Here is an 11,743-nt window from a genome sequence, read left to right as displayed (position 1 = left end):
TATATATATATATATATATATATATATACAAGCTTTAGACATACATTGATGGGAAGTTATCAAAACTGGAGCAGACAAAATCTGGAGCAGCTGTCCATGGCAACCAATCAGCCTCTCTCTTTCATTTTCAAATTTTAACTGAACAAACTGAAGAGAGAAGCTGACTGGTTGCTATGCGCAGCTGCTCCAGATTTTGTTGTTCCAGTTTTGATAAATTCCCCTCAGTGTTTTTTAGGCATATTGTCAATACAAAGGAACTTAGTGTTCCAAAAGCTAGGGCTTCTAATATTTTAATCCAGCCACTAAAAGGTATCACTGACACAATACATCTGGCCTTGTCTATCTGTCTACTTATTCCGGACTATATACATCACTTTTTTTGCTTTCCTGGGACCTGAGTTTCCCATCCATGCTCATCTGATACCTAAGCAGAAACTGTCCGGGAGGGAAGGAGGGAAACCCATGTTTTCCCTATACATGAGGTGATTATAAACAGATTAAGTAAAAAAAAACAATTTCCCAAATTACAATGTTCATGTTTATTCAAGGAACCTTTATAATCCTGCTTGCAATATTTTCACATATTACAATGCTTATGAAATGAATGACAGTATTTCAGAACTGGCAGCTGATAAAGCAATAGTAATGTCATTTAGCTGTAAAAAGCAGCAGTACATTTACAAGCAAGGTCCTAGAAAAATATTGCGGTATACAACTTACTGGCATTTGGTAAACTGCTTACCTTGCAAAATGTATAGATGAGCAGTAAGAAACAGTTCAGTCTGGCGCCTCATATCTAGTCAATGATGTGTTATGAGTTATGTATATATTTTCTTATCTTTGCACCTGCATGGATTCACTTGCACACAATAAAACAATTAATATGCAAAGAATGCAGGCTACAGAAAAAGTGAATATAGTGTACAATTTACAAACAAGAGAACAGCACAAGTGTGGTGACTGGATGAAAAACAGGATTTCTGTACATACCTTTATTTGGAGTTCATTAAGAGACACAAGTTTCAGTTATTCTGCAAAAGTTGGTTTACACTTGCAACTACAGAAAGAACTGGACGATGGCAGACAAAAAAGCTGCTGACCAGCCAAGTACAAACCCATCTACTCCCATCATGCTTCAGTATTGTAAAAAAAAAAGCAGTAGTACGAGTACATAACAAACACAGACTGGTGGAACCAAGGACCTTAATGAACTCCAAGAAACAGATTTTAAGGTAAGTACTTTCTTCTTTTTTACGGTAAGTGCTTTTCTTCTTTGTTCTTCTCTTACTTTCTTCTTGTTTTTTAAGGGACACAGAATTCAGTTATTCTGAGACTTCTTTTGAAATATTAAACAAAAGACGTCCAACTGTGGGGTGAACAACAATAACAAAACACTAACAGCCCCACATAATAAAACAGTAAACCTGGGGCCAGCCTGCAGCTCAAAGAGCTGCCTGAAGGACCCTACTCCCGAAGCTGGCATCAGATGAGACCTGAACATCCACCTGGCAAAACTTAGAGAACACGTGAACAGGAAGACTAGTTTAATGTCTTCAGATCCAGGATGGGGTGAATGCCCCCTCTTATAACAGTGAAATAATTGAAGTAAAACTCCTAAAACTTTTCTGTCTTTAGAACAGGGGCAATAACTGCTTGGCTCAAAAGATCTACCAGAGCAGCATAGAGGTTTGCTAGTCTGAGTTGAGACACAGGTAGGTTGGACAACATAAAGCAGGGGAGGTAGAAAATGAAACTTTAACCTGTAACTGCTAGATACCACTTCATACCACTTCACACCCAGGCATCCAGGATGCTTTCTAACCAGGTGTCTGCACTTTGTGGAAAATGTGGATGCCCCTTCATGCAGAACAGGACTTGTTCACTGCATAATCATAGACTAAAGACTAATTTGGGAAATAAGATGGACAATATCTACTAACCCTTCTACGCAGTAGTGTAGAGCTGTAGTAATAAGCTCTAAGTGCATTATGGAGCAGGTGTAGAAGTATGCTTACAACTTCTATGTATTGAGTCAGCAATCATAGTTGCAATTTTGTTCATAAATTCTGCAGAGAACTTCTACCTGCATAAGGTAAAGTATGTTCAGATATATGAAGCAGTTCTCAGAACCTTACCACAGTCCTAGACCTGGGCAGTGCTATGCAGTTAACAGTATACAACAGACTAAAAATTGCAACAAATAGATCCCAGTATATCAAGGTGGCATTCCAGGTTATCTTCGGCCTGTCTGAGGGCATAATCATAAAGCAAATCTTTAGAGATTGGGTCACACCAAAGCTATGTGATCGCTCTAGCAGTGGAAAGCACTCTACAGCTGACTAACACAGTACACGAAGGTCTGGAAAGTGCCAAAAGCAGAAACCAGTGCTCGAAGCTCACATTTCAGGCAGGCCTAACAGTCTTCGATCAAGCAGGGTCTGGGTACAGCTTCCAAGGCAACACTGAGGATACACTGATCCTAGCTGCCTAAAGAGCTGAGCTCAGCAGCATGTACAGTCTAGACTGTAGCAAAAAGATCTTTAGAAAAAATAAAATGACTAAAAAAATTGGTTAAACATTTATCAAGTTTAAAAGATTTCCATCCTCCTAAAATACAGGTAAAAAACTGAAGCTTGATGGGACTGGTTGGTGATCAGGTTGTACCTGACTGGCCAACAGTTTTTTTGTTTGCCAATGTCCAATTCCTCCTGAAAGCAGAAGTATAACCCTATTGTATCAGAATAACTGATTCCTTTGTCCCCTAAATAACAAGAAACACTATTTTTAGCTTATGATTTCATCTGGCAACAAGTTATAACATAATTCCAGGAATGAATAGAGATTATGCAGTAGCCCTAGAGAAAAACAAATCCTACTGTAAACCACAGCAACATTTTTTATTGCTGTTCGAGCCCTCACTTGGAAGATTGCCCCTCACTTTCTGTGCCGGTGACACAATATAGGTGAGTGTGTGAGAGGGTATCACAAGCACGGTTGGATTTCCCACAAGGCCAACCAAGGCCCGGCCTCGGGGCAGCAGGGAGTAGAGGGGCAGCAGGGGTGTGGAATTCCTATATCCCGATGTCCAGGACACTCAGTTTTGGGTTCCGGGCGGTTAGTTGCTTTCTACATTTAGCCCCGCTTTGGGCAAGCAGAGCTAAATGTACAGCGATGTCGCAGAGATCACTTGTATGCAGCCTGCAGGTCTGCCATTCTCCATGGGGGAGGGGGGGTTGGCATGTAGGGGGGTGCATTGAGGAACTTGGCCTTGGGGCAGAAGCAGAAGAGAGAGTAAATCTGGCCCTGATCACAAGGGTAAGAAATCTTCCCCATGGGGTTGCAGACAACAATAAAACCTTACAGACGTCCTAGCCCCTTCTCATTCTTTTCAAAAAGAAAGAAAAAGATGTTTAAGATGGGCTAGCAGGAAAAGTGCATCTTAGTTTTCTGTCTAGCAGGAAATAGTTTTTGGTGTAGTAAAATAATAGTATTCTATACACACGTTGAATTGAAAGTGAACCTGTAAAATCCCAACCCCCCCCTTCCTCAGCTGCTTATACCTATCTTACCTTTGCTTTCCCACCTCTACCCATGACTGTCGAACTAAGGAAAAAAAGCCCTGTGTAAGCTCCAAGTTGTTCTGGTTAGAGCTTACACAGGACCCTCTGCCCAACATGACAACACTGGTGCCTGGCAACTGGGCAATGCTGCAGTTTGGCAGTGATTCATATGTACCCCATACCTGGCAGTACCATATATTTCTCTTCACTTAGAGAAGCAAACAAAATGTGAGTATATGTAGCTGGGTTAGACTGGTTAAAGCAAATGCAAATGTAAGGTCCCCTTTCCTGCCAGCTCCCCACCACCCAAAAAAGTCAGCTGCAAAAACTCTTTAAAAATAAAGATGTTATAAAAACATATTTAAAAAATTACTCACCTTGCCATCTTCTGATACTTTGAGGAGCTGCGCGTGACACCACTGCTGCCTACTGGACACTTGAGACTCTGCAAAAATGCACAATCTCATGGAATTTCAAATGCCCAGCTATTCCAGGGGGTAATGATGAGGTGTGGTGATGTCGCCTGTGCCACCAGGAAGCAAACAATCTACTTTAGATTTACCCAAACTATAAAATACAAATAAAAGAACATATCTCAACTACCCAATACATTTGTATGGAATCAAATGGGCACTTGAACTATATAGTTGTTGGTAGAGCAAAAGGACATAAAACAATTAGATTGTTTTATGAAGTGTTTGGTGAGCTTTAGAGAGGTTTCCCTCTGTCACAACGACAATGGTTTTAACAGACAGGAAGTGAGGGCAACATAGCATTTAAAAAAGCTTTTTTTTATCAGAGTGAGGCAAAACGCTAGAACTACTTTCAGTTACTGCTGCCTGTCTTCCCTACAGACCCACTTCCTGTCTGTGAATCGGTTATTACTGAGACAGTAAGTGAGGGTAAATCTTAAGAAGCCTTTCCCACTTTAACTGAAATAATAAAAAGTGGATGAGTAGGTAGGTGTGAGTGGCAACTTTCATTATACCCTAGTATATAAGTTTTTTCTATGGTTATGTATAGTTTGCCAGGCTCTGTCCACTTTTATACAAGAACAGCAACAAGGCTGCATTTCCTATGTAGTAAATTGGTGCAAGACACACAGGTGCCATGTGAAATATAGTGATTCGTTTACTAAAGGCAACTAGGCTGTTCACAGTGCAAGGAAATTTTTAATTTGCAAGATAATTTTTCTTTAGCTTGGTGAGGTGAATCTCTGCTGACTTTCATTATCCAATCATCTGCAACCAAAAGTTCCTTGCACCTGATTGGGTATTATTTGCAAAGTGAATTTTTACCACATTCGCTAAGCTAGGGAAAAATTCCCTTGCAAAGTGAACAGCATATTTGCCTTTAGTAAACCAAACCCATAATCTCTAATAGGTGTTTAATTGCAGTGAACTTGGGACTGGAAAGTCTCCATGTATTGGGGCTGCAGTGCTCATTCATTTATAAAACTCCTCTTGATGATCCCTCGGTCTAGAATTATTTTTTTTTCAGTGGGACCCTCCTTATAGTGAGTGAAGCTTATTGCTTATATTTAGAATGAGCAATAGGAAAGACCCAACACAGCGCTCACACAAGGAGATGTAGATTTGGAGCTTTGTTCACTTTGTGCTATTCCAAAATCAGCTACTGAAGTTCTGTTGTATAACGGGTGTGGTTACTTTTCCCAAGAGGACTGTGTGTATAAAGAAATGCCTAACAGGAAAATGATCGCATTGCCTACAGCAGGCAATCTATTTTTTTCCCTAACATTTTCCAACCTGTTTCCCCTTATAAGCTGTCAGCTCTTACTTCTTATCCGAAGCGTTCAGGTATATCTACAAGTCTTTACCAGCCATCAGGGCTGCCAAACTTTACTTGACCACAGAAAGCTGTTTTAAAGATCATAGTAACTTTTATGAAAAAGGATATCAGATCAAGAAGTTCTACAATCTATAGTAAACATAAAAAAATAGTTTTTGCTTGCTGCTCATATTAATGTCCCTTGTATTTAATGGTGACATAATTCATGTTTAGCTTTTTCTTAAGAGCTGTTGTAACTAATAATAAAGTTGTGTTGCATCATGTATTTTTCCTTTGCGCTTGTGATGAGTGCTAGCTAAGGTGTGCAGTCTTCCACTGCGATTCCCACTACAAACGCTACAACTGATGTTTCCACTAATCCACAACATTCATTTTCCATAAGATATAACTGTGCTCTAAGTTAATTAATTCAATCACTGTAGGTTGAATTCATTAGGAACAGAGGCAGAATCAATTTATATCACATAAAAGTAGATGGTATTGGTGAAATGTGCATTTTAATATTATATAATGAATCCGAGATATTGGGGATTATCCCCCATATGACTGATCAGTTTCTTTCAAGTTCTTTATTCATCATAGTCAAAACAGGAGTACATGAAAAGTAGTACGGAGAACGCATAACTATGTATAAGAAACATTCATCATATGGCAAGGCTCAAGCAAAACATTAGACCTGATCATTTTTTTTTAAAACTTTACCCTTCATTTTGCATATATTTATATAGCAGAGACTTCCTTTCAGAGCTGTGCGTTTCAAGGCTGAAATGATCCCCCAAGACATTAAAAAAGAGCAGTAATAAATCTGCTTCTCTCTACCCTTGGTTATATTCTCTCTACCTGAATGGCCTTCAAAGTCAACCTCATCAGGTCTAACAGGAACAAGAGGGAATGGAAAGAGATAAAGCGTTCTTGATGAAATAGACAACCAGGATGCACACAACCTAATTGAATTACCAATATACTGAGACAGCATCGTCCGTGTCAATGCTTCTGCATTGTAGGTAGGTCTTTTTGTGAAGTTTCTGGCAGAGAGAATATTCAGTAATATAGATCAGTATGCCCTACACTAAATTACATTTAACCTTTAACCTGTTTCTTAAAGTGAATCTGTCACTTTGCCTATTCAGAGTAAAGTCATAGGTTCTCATTTCCCTATCTAATGATATTTACCTTCCTTCCTGCCTGTTCACCTGTATGAACCCTGCGTCTTATTGTACTGAACATCTCCCCTTTCCCACATTATAGTGTTTGGGCTGGCACTTGGCCAGCCCAAACACTATACACCTGACACTATACACTATAACACTATACACCTGAGCCCTGCGACCTGGGAGGAAGAGGAGAAGGTCAGAATGTGAGCATAGGTGGGAAGTGGTTGGTGTAATTAAGCAATTTTGTCACTTTGCCCCCTCAGCCATCCATGACACACTTGAGCTAGTCATAAGGTGCCCATACACCTTACGACCATCGCAAGACTTTTGCAATGGTCGCTGCAGTGAGGGGCGGGCTTCCGATCACTGCAAACGGGCAGTGTGCGCGTGCGCACACCGGCCCGTTCGGCAGTTGTCGAACAAGCAGGCCACTAACCCGCCGAGAATCGTACAATTCGCGGCGGGTTTTCAAGCCTGCTTGTTCGACGGAAAACGTGCGACTGCACAGTAGAAACGGTCGCATGCCTTCCATACACTGTACGATTATCGTACGATCGTGGGATTTCCCGCGATTCTCGTGCGAGAATCGTACAGTGTATGGACACCTTTACACAGCTAGATTTCTCTCGTTTAACTAATAGCAGCCCAAAAAATCACTTGATTTCACCATCCACAATAAACAGCAAGGATAGGGAGACTTTTATTCTGCTGGCAATTGTATACAAACAGCTGGCACCAGTAGCTGTCAGAACACCTGAACAGTGACTGCATTTGATTGCACAGTTGGCATCTGATTGCTGCCTGAACCAGCTGAAAACAACCAGATCAGGTAACAGTCTTCTGTCTATGGGGTACCTTTAGGTCTCAGCAATGACTGTGCATAACATTTTATTTTGGAACTTTGTTCAAGATATAGCCATTCTGTAATGTTTTTTGCCAAAGTGCAGGTCTACACTCAAGGAACAATGGTGAACAGCCAAATCGTATTTAGACCATTTTAGAATTCATTTGCACATACAGAGTAAAACCAAATATGGTTTATAATGTGCATTATAATGTGCTTTGTTATCAGTTTATTGATATGGAAAAAAGAACTGTATGGTAAAAGCATCTACCAGTAGATCCAGCCATCATACAAGAGTTTCTATTATCTATGTGTGATCTAGAAATTCATGTTATACACAGAACATCCGAGCCTTTCAGATCTGTTTATATATATGAATACCTGAACCCAAACGTGAGCCTGGTCAGACGGCAGTATCCTACAGCACTCCGGCACTTATCTTTCTGACATAATTTTTTCGAAATACACTCGCTGCTTGTTTAAAATACACTGCTTAGTTTTCATACAATTTCTGCTAAAAGTTTATATAAAGGATCTACCAATTTTGTAATATTTACAATTCCAGTTGCTCTGTGTGACATTCTTTTTACATCTTTCAGTTCTTGAAAATACATTAATCTCTTAATTAGACCATACTTAGCTTTACCAATGGACTAATATTTTAACTATATATGTAGCGAGGTCAGGTCAAATTTGCATTAGTTTAGCTAGAAACCTTTCCTCCTATTTCTTTTCAAACATGCTTTTCTTTTATCTATCATTGGCTGTGTACACTGGTAACTATGCATGCATTAAACTGTAACATTTCATAGACCACCCTGTGAGATCCAGCTGTTTGTTTCACAGCTAAAATAGTAAATTCAGGAAGACAATATGCTCAATCAAACCTGTGTATTCAGTCTATTATTATAATAATACACTAAAATGCATACACTTAAAGAAGAACTCCCGGAAAAAATGTTTTAACCCTTGCAGTGGGCAACCCCCGCACTGCATGGGTTAACTGCTGGTTTTGAGTTATACTCACCCGATCTTTAGAGCCGACTTGCTCTAAGACCGGTTCCTGGTGCCTCTCCACTGCAGCGGTCTAAGGTCCTGTAAATCATCACACAGTGTATAGCTATGAGGATGCTGAGGAAGATTACAATGCTGCAGCATAGGAGGTGAGAGGCTGGAGGGAGCGCTGTGAGTATAACTCACAACTCATGTTAATAACTCATGTTATTTTTTAATCTAGACAAAAACGAGCATTTAACCCTTACAGTGTTGGGGTATCCCCGACTCAAGGGTTAATAAAACTCTGGAGTTCTTCTTAAAGCAATGCTGGGCAATAATTTACAGACACGATTTCTGGCACATGAGTTAGAGTAACATTATATTCTGGTGCTAACAAGTATTTGTACAAAAATTAAGGGGAAGAGGAACTGATGCCCGTATCAACCACCATTTTTACATTTTCAAGTCTTTACTAAAAAATAGCAGCTGGGATCTATAGGACATAGTTCCACTTTTCTTTTTCTGCACTGTTATAGATTACAGATCTAGGGTTATCTAAATATAAAATAATTTGCATCACTTCCTACCCATAGAAAAGTACTGGCATGTAATGTGACACATTTCAGAAGTTATTTTCACTTCAACTACTTCACTCAAGGACTGCTCCTATAACTTTATTAACTCGCTCTGAAAATGAAATATACAAACTCGCAGAGCTTAAACAGTCTTGGACATCAGTTCAGGAAAGTGTAAAGTCTTGGCCAAAATATTTTCAGGAAATGTTACGTTCCCAAGTATACTGAGATTTGCTGAGCATGTGCAGATTCTTCAGAGCCCTCTCCAATTACCAGCAGCCACAGGAAGAAACCCAAAGATGTGAGGTAATTCAACCACTTCTCAGGGGAAAAGACTTATAGTTCACACCAGCCTTATTTTAGCCAACGCCAACCACAAACCTTTACCACCAAAACAGCAGAATATAGCTTGATATGAAGCATCTCGAAGGGTTAAACCAAAGATTGCATAATTGCGCATAGTTAGATTCTGAAGGAGTAAAATTCCTTTGCACATGCTGAATATGAATGAGTAAACCATTGTCTTTTAAGTTGTTCCTAAATATAAGTACTGACTGATAAATTATTTTCTCATGCTTCAGCATCTTAAAATCACTAATCAGCGGCATAACTAGCTCATGCTTAGCATTGAATGGTAAATGGGAGGTATAGGGTTTACAAAAGCAGGCTAACCTAAAACCTACAGAACTAGAGGGTTATGTTATATACTGTATGCACAGGCAGCTGGTTTAAAGCAATATTTATAGCAATATGAGAACACATTTAAAAACATGATTGTAACATTGACCTGGAAGGATTGTTTTTGTTTATCAACAACCAAGATAATTCAATGAGACGTATGCTGAGGCGGCTAAATAGATTTTTTTTTAATCTCTTCAGTTAGGAGCCTTAAACCCCACACATAAAACTGCACTATGACTGATGCTGGCTGGTGATTAAGCATGAAGACATCCCAACAGCCACATAAGATCATGTCAACATACAGAGCTCGCCTTTTATTTATGGCACATACTGTATATATTCTTTCATATGAAATTGATTCAACATGTGAGCACCACTACACATATATGCACTTACACAACATTTATATTAATTTATAGCCCTATCACTGACAATTATAATAAAGCTTTTCTGCTTTAATAGAAATGTATGCAATTCTTCCAAACAATGAAACAGATACAAGAATCTCTTGCTATAAGTGGTCAGAATATTAAAGAATTGCTGCTGATGAGAGCAATGAAAAAACAGTATTTCAAATAGAGAATAGATTTTGCTCTTTGGGGGCTTAGCAAACACTTAGAAAAAGTGTGAGTCTCAGATCTTTGAACTTAATGAACAGATGATCTGCTTGTGTATGACAAGTTTAAACAATTCAAGCACATAACAATTTTCCATGATGTCAAAAAAGAAATGTATAAAAAAAAAAAAATAAATATGAATCTTACCATGGCTGCGATTGCTGCATGACTGCAGTATAGGGTCAAGGGTCAGATGATTAACAATGAGTGCCGCGCTAGATAAAGGTAGCCTAGAATGGAAGTCACAATTTGATTAGAAGAGCTTGCTAAAAGTTAAAGCTAACAGACTGAGTACCGCAGCATGGAGACAGGTCTTTAAAAACACAAAAAAAGAAGGATGGTAGGAAAAGCAGCAGAAAAAGGAAGTCAGCATCACAGCAGACTGTCTGAATAGAGGCACAGTGGTCAGACAGGCACAGTGAGAAAACGGAAGCAAAAGAGCAGACGGGAGGGAAGCACAAAGAGAGCACTGATAGAGGAATAAGAGATAGTTACTGGTCTGTGCAATGCTAAGACATAGAATTTAAATTAGAAATGAACCCACAGCTTTGGAGAAGGGGGTTTTCTCCCTCCCTGATGTGGCACTGCTGCTCTCTTGGCTCCCTCTCACTTCTAATGCCGGGGTATCCCTCTTCTCTGGTATTGTCTTCTCTTGTTGAATACAGATGTGCAGAGAAGAGGCGGGATCCCTCTTGCAGTTTTCTGCTCTCTGAGCTACACTTGCTCCTCCCAGGAACACCATCACACTGGATTTCGGAGGTGGGGGGATCAGGGGAACTTGGGGCTTGTACAGAAGCTCAGCTTCGTTTCATATTAACTGAGCTTTTGCTGCAAAATAAAAGCTTTCCTATCATCACCTTATCTTTAATCTTAATTGTTTCTTAGAATTCAGGATGTTTTTTTTGGTTAACATTGCTCCTCCTTGTAATTCTGTGTATAAATATGTGGGCTTCGGAACCATTTTCAGAAATGTATTAAGCCTGAAGAAGGGGATCTAAAAAGGCATCCAGAAAGTTTGCATCTTTAATAACTCAAATTGGCCGATAAAGGGTATCACTTTGACTCCAGACTTTGTGCATTAATCGATAGCTAACACAGTATAATACTGTGCAACTAACAATAAACACATACTAGATGCCACTACTGTGTAATGCAGTGTACCGATCTTATCAGTCATTTAACTCTTTGAAGTGATGTCAAACGCTCTTGCACCTTCCTTCATGTCTAATTACACACAGAACCACGGCTAATGGCTATTAACCACTTGCTGACCGGAGCAAATTCTTGACACACACATGATAAAATCTGAATTTTTGGCTAGAAAACAGCTTAAGACCTCCCAAACAATTAAATATTTTATAAAAGCAAAGGTCCTCTAGAATAAAAAATAATGCTAATTGCAATTTTTTATGTCGCACGGTACATGCGCAAATGTTTATCAAAGCAGTATTTTTAAGATAAAATACACTAAAATGAAATTTAGTGCACAGAAACATAATATAATACC

The 11,743-nt window shown here is 39.3% G+C and overlaps 1 protein-coding gene across 1 annotated transcript in view; it reads right to left on the bottom strand.

Moving 5' to 3' along the window:
• PALD1 (phosphatase domain containing, paladin 1) overlaps nt 1–10,932 on the bottom strand; it is a 177,429-nt gene extending 166,497 nt beyond the window's left edge. Inside the window, exons 1-2 of the mRNA XM_018564903.1 lie at nt 10,781–10,932; nt 10,384–10,466 (exon numbers count right to left, since the gene is read on the bottom strand). Coding sequence (XP_018420405.1) covers nt 10,384–10,403 — 20 coding nt within the window. The 5' untranslated portion in view covers nt 10,404–10,466; nt 10,781–10,932. The remainder of the gene's footprint in view (nt 1–10,383; nt 10,467–10,780) is intronic.
• Between the last annotated feature and the right edge of the window lie 811 nt (nt 10,933–11,743).

This window comes from Nanorana parkeri, unplaced genomic scaffold, assembly GCF_000935625.1.
Source record: "Nanorana parkeri isolate BGI_ZX_2015 unplaced genomic scaffold, ASM93562v1 scaffold793, whole genome shotgun sequence".
In the NCBI taxonomy this organism is placed as follows: Eukaryota; Metazoa; Chordata; class Amphibia; order Anura; family Dicroglossidae; genus Nanorana; species Nanorana parkeri.
Note: the sequence above shows the minus strand (reverse complement) of the source record. Positions and strands in the feature narration are given on the sequence as shown.